Consider the following 16,373-nt stretch of genomic DNA (forward strand, 5'->3'; position numbering starts at 1 on the left):
CATGAGGTCACGGTTCAATTCCGGTCAGGGCACATGCCCGGGTTGCGGGCTCGATCCCCAGTAGGGGGCGTGCAGGAGGCAGCTGATCAGTGATTCTCTCTGATCATTGATGTTTCTCTCTCTCTCTCTCTCTCTCTCGCTCCCTTCCTCTCTGAAATGAATAAAAGTATATTAAAAAAGCAGCACCAAAAACTTTTCTTAGCCAACACACTCAGTATCTGTAGTCTTAAACAATCCTCTCCACGCTACCAATTTTTTAAAATTTTACCTAATTGTTACTCAGTTTTAGTCGGAAATATTGTATGCGAGAAGTCTTTGCATCAAGTGGACCAAATTATTTATGTTGAAGGCGAAATACAGAAAACAGGAACCCGGAACCTTTGTACTTGGAAATCTGAGTGAACTTGCACATGTGCCCCCTTCTAGTGGCATCTCTCACGCTTTATCCGATCTTCACATTGACCTGGCTCTTCATGGGATGACAGTGTTTAGAGCTGAAAGGGACCTTTGAGAGAACGTGGCCAAGACCCACTCATTTCACCAGCAAGAAAACGGAGGCCCAGAGAAATGAATTGGTTTGGCCAGGATGACCCAAGAGGTAGGGCTTTTTTATTTTTTAAATATATTTTTATTGATTTCAGAGAGGAAGGGAGAGAGAGAGAGAGAAACATCAATGATGAGAGAGAATCATCCATCAGCTGCCTCCTGCACGCCTCCCACTGGGGATCCAACCTGCAACCTGGGCATGTGCCCTGATGGGGAATTGAACCTCCTGGTTCATAGGTCGATGCTCAACCAATGAGCCATGCCGGACGGGCTAGGGCTCTTTTAAAAAGTTTTTTTTTAATTGATTGATTTGAGAGAGAGAGAGAGAGAGAGAGAGAAAGAAACATCGGTTTGTTCCATTTATGCATTCATTGGTTGCTTCTTGTCTGTCCCCTGCCTGACCGAGGACCAAACCCTCAACCTTGGCGCATGGGGACTCGCTCTAACCAACTGAGCCACCGGGCCAGGGCGGTGCTCTTATAACCCATCAGCCTCTGCCTGTCACAAGGAATTCGATTTTGAACTTGTCCTTGATGACTTGTGGAATGGAGGCTGCTCTGCATCAAAACTGGAACAGAACTCAGAGTCCTGTCCCTGCTGAGGAGTCTGAGTGGGTTGGTGTCAAGGTCTTATCCTGAGTTCTGGTTCCGACAGAGCAAGCACAGAGTCGGCTCCCCCAGGGGCGCAGTGTGAGGTCTGAGACTCCCCTGCCTGTGGAGCCGCTGTCCCAGGACACAGCACTGTCCTCTGTCCCAGGGGTGATGGGCTCAGCGCCCAGCACAAGTTGCTTTTTGGTTTTTGTATTTTTTTTAAGGAAACCCGCCCGGCCTCTTTGCTCAGTGTTTAGAGCACTAGCCCTCGGACAGAAGGGTCTCGGGTTCGATTCCAGTCAAGGGCACGTATGTTGGTGGCAGGCTCAATCCCTGGCCCCGGTCGGGGTGTGTACGAGAAGCAACCAGTCAATGTGTCTCTCTCACATCGATGTTTCTCTCTGTCTCTACTCCTCCCTTCCACTCTCTCTAAAAATCAATGGAAAAATATCTTCTGGTGAGGATTCACAATATAAAGAAATAAATAAGGAAACCCTTAGCTTTGTATGTGCATGAGCGGGAAACATTGGGACCCTTCAGTCCGCAGGCCGATGCTCTATCTGCTGAGCCAAACCGGTTAGGGCTCCCCCCCCCTTTTTTTTTTAACATAATCTCCTATTGATGAATATTTGGGAGTTTTTCAGTCTTTTACTATTGCAAACAATGCACAATGATTAATGTACGCGTTGTTCTTAGGTGATGGATTTGTTAAGCTATGAATACTAATCATTTAAGTAACAGAAGGTGTGGTGGGAGTTCGTTCCTCTATAGCACGTCTGCATTCGCACAGGAAGCTGTTTAAATAGCACTATTCTGCATTTGGTTAGGTCTTTGTCATATTTTCTTTTTAATTTTTATTGATTTTAGTGAGAGAGAAACATTGATTTGTTGTTCCGCTTACTTGTGCATTCGTCGGCTGGTTCTGGTATGTGCCCTGCCTGACCAGGGAGGGATTGAGCCTGCAGCCTTGGCGTATCAGGACCCTAACCCACTGACCTACCTAGTCAGGGCCAGGGCCAGGTCTTTGTCTTTTTATTTTTAATCCCTACTCTAGGATATGTTTTATTGGAGTGAGAAGGGAGAGGCAGAGAGAAAGAAACATTGATGTGAGTTGGTTGCCTCCTCTATACACCCCAGGCAGGGATCGAACCTGCAAACCGGGTGTGTGCCCTGACCGGGAATTGAACCTGTCACCTTTCAGTGTCCAGGATGATGCTCCAACTGAGTCACTCCGGCCAGGGTAGGTCTTTGTCATTTTTTAGTTAGAAGCTAAACATGCTATTGAATCCTTCTCTCAGATCTTTGCTTCTTTAAAAGCCGACAATCATTTGTTTAGCAAAGGTGTGACCGTGCTGAGGTGGTGGTTTTTAATGCCCGCGTGCCCATCTTTTGAAAGGGATCGCCACATTGATACGAGTCGTTAGGCCTGTTTCCTCTCTCCAGGAAGAAATGGACATGCTATAAAGACCGTTTAATTCACTTCAGCTTAGTACCTGGCGCATCTAGTTCATTTCCTGCTACGTATTTGAGCAAATTGAAAAATAGGAGTAATTCATTTTGCTCAGATGTTAAGACGTAAACACATAAAAATTCCGAATGGCCCGGCTGGCGTGGCTCGGTGGTTGAGCATCGACCTATGAACAAGGAGGTCACAGTTCGATTCCCTATCAGGGCACATGCCTGGGTTGTGGGCTTGATCCCCAGTGTGGGTCCGTGCAGGAGGCAGCCGATCAGTGATTCTCTCTCATCATTGATGTTTCCATCTCTCTCTCCCTCTCCCTTCCTTTCTGACATCAATAAAAACATATTTTAAAAATAAATAAAAATTCAGAATGGTCATCAGAGTCCTGAGCAGCTAATATCATCCTTCTCCAAATTTTTGTTATATTAAGCGTACATTTGCTCATCACATGGGTTGGTCCGGTGGCAAGAGCGGTTTTTAAAAAATGGGTAATAAGTCCTTGCCTGTCAAGTAGTTATAAAAGTTTCCCTTAGCATTTAGGCGCATTAGTTGGGACTTAAGAATATGGAACTTACTGCCTAATAAAGAATTATTTGCCAAAACCGGTTTGGCTCAGTGGATAGAGCGTCGGCCTGCGGACTGAAAGGTCCCAGGTTCGATTCCGGTCAAGGGCATGTACCTGGGTTGCGGGCACATCCCCAGTAGGAGATGTGCAGGAGGCAGCTGATCGATGTTTCTCTCTCATCGATGTTTCTAACTCTCTATCTCTCTCCCTTCCTCTCTGTAAAAAAATTAATAAAATATATTAAAAAAAAAAAAGAATTATTTGGCCCGGCCGGTGTGGCTCAGTGGTTGAGCATCGACCCAGGAACCAAGAAGTCGCTGGTTCCATTCCCGGTCAGAGCACCTGCCCAGGTTATGGGGTCGGTCCCCAGGGGGGCGTGCAGGAGGCAGCCGACCAATGATGTTCCTCTCTCATCGATGCTTATGTCTCTCTATCCCTCTCCCTTCCTCTCTCTCTAAAGATCAATAAAAACATATTAATAAAAAAAAGAATTTGGTTCTGCCACAGTTTGATCCTTTAGCTAAAAATAAGTAGGTTCCTGAAATTTGTAATAAATACGTTTAGTACCAGGAAAAAAAGCCCACCACAATGTGGCTCTGTTTAATGATGACGTCATGAGACCGAGAAGTCAAATGCTACCAGTACTTTTCTAAACACTTCAAGGCGGTAATGCTGTTACTTGGGAAAATTCCAGTGTGTTTTTTTTTTCTTTTCTTTTTTTCTGCTTCATTGAGAGCAGACGGATTGCTTTCACTTCTTGATTTTGTCTTACGATGTAGGCCCTCTGATTTCCTATGTGATGGGGGCTGTGTTCTTTTGTCCCATAGCATCTCTTCTCTCTCTATTACAGTCGTGACATTACTGAGCACCTGCTGTATGCCGTGCAGGGCGCTCTGTGCCAGGGTATGGACTCCGACCCTGTGCCCAGGGACTGTGGTGCCTCCGGCGAGCGGCAGGACAGAAGCCCTAAAATCAGCCTGTCACTCACGCTGCGGGGCGCGGCACAGAGGGAGCGTGAACAGCACACGCTCTTTGGTGGCTGTGAGTCAGTGTTCTCCAGAGAAACAGAATATGGATAATGTAGTGGCTCATGAGATCGCGTGGGCTGGCAAGTCTGCACTTCGTAGGGCAGGCTGGCGGCCGGGCGGCATTTCTGTGGTGTAGTCTTGCGGCAGAATTCCTTCTGCAGGCAGCCTCAGTTGTTGCTCTTAAGGTCTTCAACTGGTTGGATGAAGCCCCCCACATGATCAAGCGTTTATCTCTTTTTCTTAAAGTCAGTTGATTATAGAACCCTGGCCAGTGTGACTCAGTTGAGTGTTGTCTCAGGCACCAAAAGGTTGCCAGTTCGATTCCCAGTCAGGGCACATTCCCAGTCTGCAGGTTGGAGTGTGTATGGGAGTCAACCGATCAATGTTGCTCTCCACATCGATGTTTCTCTCTCTCCCTCTCCCTCCCTCTCTCTCTCTCAAATCAATAAAAACATATTTAAATCCCTAACCGGTTTGGCTCAGTGGATAGAGCGTCGGCCTGTGGACTGAAAGGTCCCAGGTTCGATTCTGGTCAGGGGCATGTACCTTGGTTGCGGGCACATCCCCAGTGGGGGGTGTGCAGGAGGCAGCTGATCGATGTTTCTCTCTCATGGATGTTTCTGGCTCTCTATCCTTCCCTCTCCCTTCCTCTCTATATAAAATCAATAAAATATATATTTTTAAAAAAGACAATATAAAAAAAAATATTTAAAGAAAATAAAGTCAGTTGATTCTAGATACCGGTCACATCTGCAGTTACCCTCACAGCAACATCTAGACTAGTACCCGAGGCCAGCACCATAGCCTAGTCAAGTTGACACCTAAAATTTAACGTCGTGGCTTCCACTTTAATGATTCTTACTACATAAATGCTAAGCTTGAATTTTTAGTTGCTGAAAAAGTGTACTATGAAAAAAAAGTTTTTTTAAACCAAAATTTACAGTCTTTAAAAATAATTATTTAAAAAGTATGCTCCTGCCCTGGCTGGTTGCTCAATGGTTAGAGCGTTAGCCTGCAGACCGAAGGCTTGCAGGTTCTATTCTCAGTCAAGGGCACGTACCTCAGTTGCAGGCTCAATCCCTGGACCTGGTCGGGGCATATTTGGGAGGCAACCAATTGATGTGTCTCTCTCACATGGATGTTTCTCTCTCTCACTCCCCCTCCTCCCTCTCTTCCACTCTCTCTCTAAAAAAAAAAAAAAAATCAGTGGAAAAAATATCCTTAGGTGAGGATTAAAAAAAGAAAATTATGCTCCTTCCAAAATTTCAGAGCTTATCATCTAGTGTCAGAGGCAGAATGCATGCATACAGAGATAAATAAGAATCCAGAATGTGCCATGACCAAATGGGATTTACCCCAGGAATACAAGGTTGGCTTAATATCTGAAAACTGAATCCATGTTAATATACTATATTAGTGGAATAAAGAAAAAAACCCCCACATGAATCATCTTAATAGATGTAGACAAGACATTTGACAAAATCCAACACCCATCAGTGATAAAAATGAAAAAATATCCACACCCAAAAGCGTACACGAATGTTTATTCATAGCAGCATTATTCACAATAGCTAAAAGGTGGAAATAACCCAGAAGCCCGTCAACTGATGAATGAAACAACTGAGAAATAAGATGTCGTGAACCCACACAATGAGGAGTATTTGGTGATAAAAAGGAATGAAGTGCTGATATTTGCTACAACATGGATGAACCTGGAAAACACTGATGCTGAGTCAGAGACGCCAGATGCGTATATTATGTAATCCCTTTTATATGAAATGGCCAGAAGAGGCAAATCCAGAGAAACAGAAAGTAGATTACTGACTGCCAGTGGCTGGGGGAGGGGGAAATGAGGAGTGACTGCTAATGGGATCTTTTTAGGGTAAGGAAAATGTCCCCAGAGTAGATAGTGGTGAACGGTGACATAACTCTGTGAACTTTCTAAAAATCCACGGGGTTGTTCCCTTTAAGTAGCTGCTTGTATAGTATGTGAATTATATCACAATAAAATTTTTTTAAATGGACGATATACCTAAATACAAGAGCTAAAAACTATAAAACCCTAAAAGAAGATATGTGAGAAAATATTTATTTATTTATTATTATTATTATTATTTTAATCCTCACCCGAGGATATTTTCCATTGATTTTTTAAATTTTTTTTTTATTTTTTATTTTTTTTTAAATATATTTTTTATTGATTTCAGAGAGGAAGGAAGAGGGAGAGAGAGAGAGAAACATCCATGATGAGAGAGAATCATGGATTGGCTGCCTCCTGCAAGTCCCCCACTGGGGATTGAGCCCACAACCCGGGCATGTGCCTTTGGCCAGAATAAAACCTGGGACCTTTCAGTCCCCAGGCCGATGCTTTATCCACTGAGCCAAACCAGCTAGGGCCCATTGATTTTTTAAAAAATATATATATATTTTTATTGATTTCAGAGAGGAAGGGAGAGGGAGAAAGCGACGGAAACACCAATGATGAGAGAGAATCATTGATTGGCTGCCTCCTGCACGCTGCCCACTGGGGATCGAGCCCACAATTCGGGCATGTGCCCCAACTGGGAATCGAACTGTGACCTCCTGGTTCACAGGTCGATGTTCAACTACTGAGCCATGCTGGCCGGGCTCCATTGATTTTTAGAGAGAATGGAAGAGAGAGGGAAAGACGGAGAGAAATATGGATGTGAGAGATAAAAAGTATAATCCATAAAAGAAAAACACTGATAAATTGGATTTCTTCAAAATTGAAAATGTTTCTGCTCTGAGAGATGTTAAGAAGATGAAAAGATAAGCCATCCTCTGAAAGGAAATATTTACAAATCACATAAAGAATTTTGTATCCAGAATATCAAGAACTTTTACAACTCAATATTAAGAAGACACCGCAGTTTAAAAATGGACAAATGAGTTGAATAGACCTATCATCAAAGAAGATATAAGAATGGCTAATAAACACCTGGAAAGACGCTCGCATCAGTAGTTACTAGCGGGGGACAGTTAAAGCCACAACCACTAAAATAAAAAAGGCAAGATCAGGTGTTGGTGAGAATGCAGAGAAATTGTGGCTCTTGCGTATCGCTGATGGGAATGTGAAATGGCACAGCCACTTCGGAAAAAGAGTCTGGCAATTTCTTAAGAAGCTAAACATCAATGTATCTTATGGTCCAGCAATTCCACTCCTATGAACCCATCAAAAGAAATGAAGACGCACATTCATGCAAAGACACGTGTGCAGATAGATGTTCACAGCAGATTTGCTCCTGACGGTCAGAAGACTGGAGACCACCCCGGTGCCCGCGGGCTGTGAAGGCGTTAACAAAACCAGGTGTATTTGTACAGTGAAATACCAGCGAGCGCTTTAGAAGGATGGACTACGCAACATGGAGTAACCTCAAGACCAGTAGCTCCGTGAAAGAAGCCAAGCACAGGGCTGTGGGTGGTGGGAGGCCATCACAGCAGATGCCTAGCAAAGGCAAGTCTGCAGAGAGAGAAAGCACTGGCCCGAGGCCGGGTGGCAGCGGGAGTCGGTTGTAATGAGGGAACGTCTCGGGGTGATGCGAAATGTTTGCAACTGGGTCGTGGTGAGAGTGACCAGTGTCATTGAATTGTACAATAGATGGATTTTATGCTGTGTGTGTTATTCCTCAGTAAAGCTGATTAAAGACACCGTACAGAGGGCGCTGGCCGGGTGGCTCCGTTGGTTGGCGTCATCCCATGCACCACAAGGTTGTGCTCACCTCGATGTCTCTCTCTCTCCCCCTCTCTCTCCCTCTGTAATAGCTTAATAAGGTAAACTCCAAAAACAGCTCCTGCCTTCTGAGAGGAGTTCTGGTGCCAGCTCTTAAGATAAAATGCTCTTTAATTCCATCTCCTTCCGGAAGAAAAGGGTATTCATTGAGTTTCAGGCGAAGACGGGGTGGCCAGACGGAAAGGTAGGGCAGGTGGTTAAAGATCCGGCCTGAAACGCTAACGAAAGATGAGAGACAACGGTTTGGGAGTCGCATGTAAGGAAGGAGAAGGCAACAGGTACGAACTGCCCACAGGGTCTGGCCAGCTGCATAGGCGTCCGTCCCGACCATAATCCTTTTTTGAAAGAGGTTTTATTATCTCTGTTTCCCCAATAAAGACACCAAAGCTCAGCAGTGTTAAATACTTGGTTCTAGGTCACGCGGCTGGAAGACCGAAATACCAGCGCCAGACCCGGCTCCGGCCCAAGTCAAGGCCTTTGCTGTGATTCTGTGAGGGAAGGACCGAGAGGGAGAGGGAGGGACAGCAGGAGGGAGAATGGAAGGGTGGAGGGAGGATTGAGCTCTTAGAGCTGCGACCCTGTTTGTGGCCTGGGCAAGAAGTTAGCCAGGGAGAGGCAGGAAGAGGCAGAACTGAACGGGGTTTCAGAAGCCGAGGAACAGAGAGCCTCAGGAACGCGAGTGGACGTCTTCCGAGAGTTCCTGAGGTGCGTGAGGTGTGGGGAAAGGCTGTCGGTCCCGGGAACAGTTTCGGCGGAGTGGTGGGGACCATTGTAAAGGTTTGAGGAGTTACAGGGCGTGGGATGGAAGCAGACAGAGGAGGATGGACGGATGGATGGATGGATGGACGGACAGACGGATGGATGGATGGGTAAGAGGGTGGACATTAAGACATGGGAGATGGAGTTTTTATTTTGAGATTTTTTATGAGTTTATTTAAGCCAAACTAACAAAATATGCCAGGGAGCAGGATCTCAAATGCTCCCTGGAATTTTTAAAAAATATATTTTTATTGATTTCAAAGAGGAAGGGAGAGGGAGAGAGAGACAGAAACTTCTGTGATTGGCTGCCTCCTGAATGCCCCACACTAGGGATCAAGCTCACAACCCGGCATGTGCCTTTGACCAGGAATCAAGCTGTGACCTCCTGGTTCATAGGTCGATGTTCAACCACTGAGCCACGTCAGCTGGGTTGGAATTGTTTTTTGTATTTGTTTTTAAGTTGGGGAGAGAGCATCCTATATAATAAAAGCCCAATATGCTAAGTGTTTGGTCGTCAGGTGACTGGTTGTTCAACCAATCAAAGTGTAATATGCTAATGATATGCTAAGGCCACTCAGCTGCTCGCTGTGACGTGCACTGGCCACCAGGGGCAGAGTCAACTGGTTGACCAGCCGCTATGACATACACTGACCACCAGGGGGCAGATGCTCTGACCAGTAGGTTAGCTTGCTGCTGGGGTCCGGCTGATCGGGGACTGAGCAAGATGGGCCGGACACGCCCTGGAGCCCTCCCGCAGTCCCTCCCTGGCCCGATGGAGGCGGGTTCTGAGGGAGTCCTGGCCTGCACCCTCTCGCAGAGGGACCAGGGTCGGGGATGGGCCTGTGGGAAGGGTTTGTACCCCGGATGTGTGCCTTGCTCTGGAAACTATTAAGGTAGCAGTTATTAAATTATATTGTACGGGTTCAGAATAGAATAGAGCCTAGATCTAGGTATATATTGCATGGTAAAAAGGGCATTTCAAATAATATTTAATAAATGGTATTAATAAAGTTTCCTATCTGGAAAAAAAAAGATTAAACCCTTATCCCACAAGGACATATTCCACATGTAAAAACAATCATATATATATATTTAATTTTGGCATTCAGTGGAGATACAGTGTATGGTTCAGAGCACACACAGGCTCTGGAATAAAACCCGCTGGCTTCGGAGCCTGCCGCTGCCTCTTACCGGCTGTGTGACCCTGGAGAAATGGCTTAGACTCTCTGTGCATTTGTTTCCTTTTCTGTAAAATGAAAACATCAGTCACCCCTGCCTTAGGGCTGCTGCGAGGCGCAACCGGTGCGGTACTTGCCCGCACAGTGCCGGCCGGTGCGCCCTCAATCCGAGTATCGGCACGTGCTCCGTCAGAACAGCGCGGCCAGGCCCTGAGCGCGCAGGGAACGGGCCTGGGGACATTAGGCGGAGGAGAGCAGCGTGCAGACCAGTGTCTGTGACACCCCAGTTGGGTTAGAACATAAACAGGCGAGCAGAGCGCTCCGGGCGCAGGGGTTATGAGCACAGGACAGCGCGAGGCCCAGACCAATGGTGGAGGAGCTGAATTATCACTTTAAAAAAAAGAATTTATTGGGGTTTCATTGGTTAATAAAACTACATAGGTTTGAGGGGTACAGCTCTGTAACACATCACCTGTGTATTGTGTTGTGTGGTCACCACCCCAAGTCAAGTCTCCTTCCATCACCATGTGTCCCCCCTTTACCCACTTCTACCTCCCCCCACCCCTTTCCCTCTGGTCATCACCATACTGTTGTCTGTGTCTATGAATTTCTTTTTTTTGGGGGGGTTTGCTTAATCCCTTCACCCAGCCCCAAACCCTCTTCCCTCTGACAGCTGTCAGTCTGTGCTCTGTGTCTGTGAGTCTGTTCCCATTTTGTCTGTTAGTATATTTTGTTCATTGAATTCCACCTATAAGTGAGATCATATGATGTTTAACGTTCTCTGACTGGGTCATTTCACGACAGATTTTGAAGACTCCATGCAAAAAAATTTTTTAAGAATGTAAATAGCGCTGAAACCGGTTTGGCTCAGTGGATAGAGCGTCGGCCTGCGGACTGAAAGGTCCCGGGTTCGATTCCGGTCAAGGGCATGTACCTGGGTTGCAGGCACATCCCCAGTGGGGAGTGTGCAGGAGGCAGCTGATCGATGTTTCTCTCTCATCGATGTTTCTAACTCTCTATCTCTCTCCCTTCCTCTCTGTAAAAAATCAATAAAATATATTAAAAAAAAAAGAATGTAAATAGCTTCTTAATGATTTTTTATACTGATTGCATGTTCAACAACATTTTGGATATATTAGAAATATTAGATATCCAAAATATTGTGATAAATAAGACATATTAATTTTGCTTTTTTACTTTTGAAAATTATGGCTATTAGATCATTTAAAACCACATGTGTGTCTTGCATTTATGTTCTTGTTGGATAACACGGGTCTGAGGAAAAGTACTGGTGTCATTTTCTTCCCTGATAAGGAATTTGACTTTTTACCTGGATGTCTTTTTTGCTTTAATACTTTTTAAAAAACATTTATTTCCTTTTATTTTTGTATTGGTTTTGAGAGAGAGAGAGAAACTGATCCATTGCCTCCCGCAATGTGCCCGGACCAGGGATGGTACCCGTAACCTGAGTACGTGCCCTGACCGGGAATCGAACCTGCCACCTTTCGCCATATTGGAGGACGCCCAACCACCTGAGCACTCCCGCCGGGCACTGGGGCAAGTTCCTAGAGGGGTCCATTCCCAAGAAAGGAGAAAGCCGAATGTTGATGGATTTCTTTTTCCTTTTGGCTGGTGGGTATTCTTTGAATACCAGGGGAGATCAGCTTTGTAAAGGAATGCGGCGTGGACTCTTCTACTGAAATGAAAAATTCTCCTTTCATCTGTGGATTATCGACCCTCATTGTGGTCTTTGTCTATTTGGGCTCTTGATTTTAGATGCAAAGCAAAACTACAGTTAGCTCTACGCTATGTTCTTGATCATTTCTTTTCTTTTAATATTATCCCCAAAGGGGGGGCATTTCCAATAGAACCCTGGCACCTTCTCTAAGCCCTTGCCCCCCCCCGCCCCCCCAAGGCCATTGGTGCTCTGCTCTTGCTCGGAGCCTGTAAGCTGATGATCTGTGCGTGTCCCCGTCCCCATCCCTCACCTGACCGCTCCCAGGTCCTGGCACCTCGGTGTGTTCCACGCTGAACTCAGCCTGCTCCCCACCATTCCTTATTCATGATTTGGGCAAGCCACCCATCATCGTAAACTCTTCACTTTGCTAAGTTCACCTCATGTATAATAAATATATGATTTCTCCATAAATACGTAACATATAGAAAATATATTTCACTAAGGGTCAGCTTTAAATGGCTTGATGATTTGAGATGGCTGCTTCTACTCAAGGCACCTCCCCTCGCTATAAATTATGCATTTGGAAAATAGGGCCCGTAAGTGCTGGCCATCAATAATTGATCATCAAGCTTTCCTAAATGATGGCTTGCCCAGTGGCATCCCGGCAGATGGCTGCTCTCTGTGGCTTTATGTTTGGTTGGGGAACTGTCTAGCGTTTGCTTTGATTCGGGCTGCGATGGCTCTCGAAGAATCTTTCCTTGTTTGTTGTTTAATTAAAGAATCACCTGGCCTGGCCGGTGTAGCTCAGTGGTTGAGCGTCAGCCTGTGACCCAGGAGGTCACTGCTTGATTCCCAGTCAGGGCACATGCCTGGGTTGCTGGCTCGATCTCCAGTAGGGGGCGTGCAGGAGGCAGCCGATCAATGATTCTCATCATTGATGTTTCTACCTCTCCCTCTCCCTTCTTCTCTGAAATCAATAAAAACATATTTTTTAAAAAAGATTCCAAAATGCATAGATGACAGAGAATAACCACTCGAGTTTAAGGGGGAAAAATCAGGAACAAAATGCACACACGTGTTCACTGATGGGCGTCGCGGGGCCTTCTGGTGTGGGGCTGAGGGCAGTGAGGACGGGTCCTGGGGCCATCCGGTCAGGATGCTGGAAGGAGAGCGGTGATCTGTGCTGTGTTTGGTGGCATGGCTTCTCGCTGCTACGGTTTTGCTTCTCTGCCTCCCAGGACCCCCGCCGTGGTCTCGAGTCAAGAGGAGGACGCTGTCCTGGGCGTGGCAGTGGCTCGGGTGATGGTGGGGGGCCCACGTCTCCGGCGCCTGCCCCGCCCAGTCGGCCGGGTGTCATTGGCTCTCGTGTCTCCCTCTCCAGGAAGCTACTTTGCCAGCCACTTCATCATGGGAGGAGAGAAGTTCGACTCGGCCCACCCCGAAGGCTACCTGTTTGGAGAGAACAGCGACCTGAACTTCCTGGGGAACAGGCCCGTGGCGGTATGGCTCACCGTGTGCTGCGCGAGGGGGTGAGGCCGCTCCCTGCCGGGCCGGTCCCGTGTCTGTGGCTTGGTCTGAGTTGAGGGGGTCCCGGGAGGCAGGTGGGGGGCTCCTGGGAGGCAGGTGGGGGGTCCTGGGAGGCAGGTAGGGGGTCCTGGGAGGCAGGTGGGGATCCTGGGAGGCAGGTAGGGGGTCCTGGGAGGCAGGTGGGGGGTCCCGGGAGGCAGGCGGGGGTCCCAGGAGGCAGGTGGGGCCCTGGGAGGCAGGCGGGGTCCCGGGAGGCAGGCAGGGGGTCCCGGGAGGCAGGTGGGGGTCCTGGGAGGCAGAGGGCACCTCCTCTGGCAGAGCTGGGTCGGTGGCACTAGGAGCTGAGCCGTGCCAAGGCCACGGGCGTCTGCCCGAGGGTGAGGCCGGCTCCCAGAAGCCAGGTCTCCACGGGGTTCAGACTCGGCCTCGGTGCCGCTCCGCCGACAGCCCTGGCCCAGCGCCAGCTCGAGCTCCTGCCTGTCCTTCCCTCTTCAGCGCGCTTATCGCCATAGAAACGTTTACTGCCCCGACTCGCCCCGTGTATCACCTGCCTGCCCTTACAGCGGTTCTCAACCCTCCTAACGCCGCGACCCTTTAATACAGTTCCTCACGTTGTGGTGACCCCCAATTTCATTGTTACAAATTGGACATAGTTAAAGCATAGTGATGAATCACAAAAGCAATATGTAATTATAGATGTGTTTTCCGATGGTCTTAGGCGACCCCTGTGAAAGGGTCGTTTGACCCCCAAAGGGATCTCGACCCACAGGTTGAGAACCACTGCTTTAGGAGGTGAGTCTGGGGCCAGGACTACCCTCACGGTCGTGTCGCGGCACCAGAACGAAGCCTGCGCGTAGCGATAGCCCCTAACACACGTTTCGTGAATGAATGACGGAGACAGTGCCCTCAGGGTCCGAGTTGACGTGAGGCTCCGTCTGTCTCAGTCCCTTCGGCTCATCCATCATTGTCTGGAGGGCTCCCTGCACCCAGCAGGAGGCTTTGGAATAGCAGCTGCCATGGGCTGCGGAAGGTCCTGGATTCCGGACATTATTTCTATCTTCATAAAGGCCCACCCGTCAGCGGGGCTAGCGTCAGTCCCATTCTGTGAGCGAGAGAACTGAGGTTCCGAGAGGTGAAGGATAATCGCGGTGCTGACGAAGGGCTGTTCTAAGTGTTTCCCATAAAATTCTCCCAAAGTCACATGACCAGGCCGCCAGGCCACCGAGCAGCAGCCTTTCTCGCCACGCCTTCCGTCGCCCCCATCCCCTGCCTCCCTCCAGAACCCCCCGGGCAGCGGGGCAGGCAAAACACAGGAGCAGGAGATGTTTAAACAGCAGCGAAGGCCCGAAGTGAAGGCTTCTGGGAGCGGAGCAGGCGCGGGCGTTGCCTCAGGGCTGGTGCTGAGAGGAGGGGGCTGGTGGGCGGGCGGTCAGCGAGCCTTCGAGAACGGCTGGGTTGTCCGCGAGGGTGGGGAAGGGCTTGCCAGGAGCGAGGCGCGCGAGCAGGCCAGAGCACACATTTACCCAGCGGCTGCTGTGTGCCAGGTCTGTGGTGGGCGCGGGGGGCAAGGCTGACGTGCGCATGGCTTGCTCCTCCCTGGCACAAACAAGGACACCAGGCGGCGGAGTGGGCATCCCCTGGTGGACATACAATTGGCAAAGTCGGTGGGGCTCCACTCGCCAGCGGTTTCTGTCTCCTTCCTGTCGGCCCCGGGGTGGGCCGATGATTCACAGGCAGGTGCAGCCCTGGAGAAGTTTTATTTTTCTTCTTTTAAAAAAATATATTTCTTTATTGATTTCAGAGAGGGAGGGAGAGGGAGGGAGAGATAGAAACATCCATGATGAGAGAGCATCATGGATCACTGCCTCCTGCACGCCCCCTACTGGGGATCGGGCCCACAACCTGGGCATGTGCCCTTGGCCGAGATCAAGCCTGGGACCCTTCAGTCTGCAGGCCGACACTCTGTCCACTGAGCCAGACCAGCCAGGGCGAAGTTTTATTTTTCATGAAGATTAATCTGGTGATGGTCCTCCATCTTGAGCTGTAACTAAAAAACATTTTTGTTGGTGGCGGCTCTATTTCCTTCCTTTTTATCTGGGGTTGACCCTTCTTACAGGCCTTTGGCCAGCAGTGGCTCAGCGGTATTTTCAAAATACCAGGTCCTGCTTGGCCAGTGCGGCTCGGTGGTTGAGCGTCAAACCAGGAACCAAGAGGTCACTGGTTCGATTCCCAGTCAGGGCACCTTCCCTGGGTTTTGGGCTCGATCCCTTGAGGGGGGCGTGCAGGAGGCAGCCGGTTGCTGATGCTGCTCTCTCACTGGTTTCTATCTCTCTCTCCCTCTCCCTTCCTCTCTCTCTAAAAATCAATAAAACATAAAAAAAAAAAAACCCAACTCCTCTGGCTTCAAGTTAAGTTCTGCCGGCGAAGCCTAGTGGGACGTCCGCTCTGCGTTTGCTGCCGCTGCTCAGCCGGTCGGTCGGGTCGAGGAGAGAGAGCGCTCTCTGTTCTGGCCGCGCAGGCACGGCGTTTCCTATGGGGAGTGCCCTGTGCATCCCTGTCTCCCTTCCTTCTTGCTTCTCTCTGGTGTCAGAACAGTTTTTGTTGGTTGGTTGTTTTTTTTACATTTTCGATCTTTTTGGGCATCCAGATGATTTTACAGCAAGTCAGTGCTCGGTTGGGTTCGGGTTGGGGCTGGCGCTGGCTGACAACTTCCCCCCAGTTCCCAGCTGAGCGTCCACCCCTGCCTGAGCCTGCGGGTGACTGGCGAGGCGCCTTGACCTTAAGTCCGAGTCTTCTTCCCCACGGAGCACCCCGTGGGCCTCTCCGCGGTGGTTCTCACGTAGCAATCATCACATGTGCCTCACGGTGTGCGGAGCAAGTGTTTTTCTCAAAAGACATCAAAGTTTTATGTGAGGAAAGCAAGTCAGAAACTCGTCGTTGCCAAACAGTCAGCAGGATGTAAAGTGCAGCTCAGGGAATAGAGTCGATAATGTTATAATAACCTCCCGGCAGCGGGGCTCCGTGGCTGAGCATCGACCTGTGAGCCAGAAGGTCACGGTTCGATGCCCCGTCAGGGCACAGGCCCGGGTTGCGGGCTCCATCCCCAGTGGGGGGCGTGCAGGAGGCAGCCGATCAGTGATTCGCTCTCGTCATTGATCTTTCTATCTCTCCTTTCCTCTCTGAAATCAGTTTTTAAAAATGTAATAACTATGCCAGGTGGGGAAATATCGGGGCAGGGGAGGGGGGAGAGGGGGCAACACTTTGTAAAGTATACGATTGTCTAGCCCAG

The 16,373-nt window shown here is 48.7% G+C and overlaps 1 protein-coding gene across 1 annotated transcript in view; it reads left to right on the forward strand.

Moving 5' to 3' along the window:
- Positions 1–450: 450 nt before the first annotated feature.
- Positions 451–16,373, forward strand: part of LOC106695156 (E3 ubiquitin ligase Rnf157-like) — a 34,952-nt gene continuing 19,029 nt past the window's right edge. The window contains exons 1-2 of the mRNA XM_014448719.2: positions 451–598; positions 12,939–13,057. Of these exons, the coding sequence (XP_014304205.1) occupies positions 568–598; positions 12,939–13,057 (150 nt within the window). The 5' untranslated portion in view covers positions 451–567. The remainder of the gene's footprint in view (positions 599–12,938; positions 13,058–16,373) is intronic.

The sequence above is a fragment of the Myotis lucifugus genome, unplaced genomic scaffold, assembly GCF_000147115.1.
Source record: "Myotis lucifugus unplaced genomic scaffold, Myoluc2.0 scaffold_903, whole genome shotgun sequence".
NCBI classification, from domain to species: Eukaryota; Metazoa; Chordata; class Mammalia; order Chiroptera; family Vespertilionidae; genus Myotis; species Myotis lucifugus.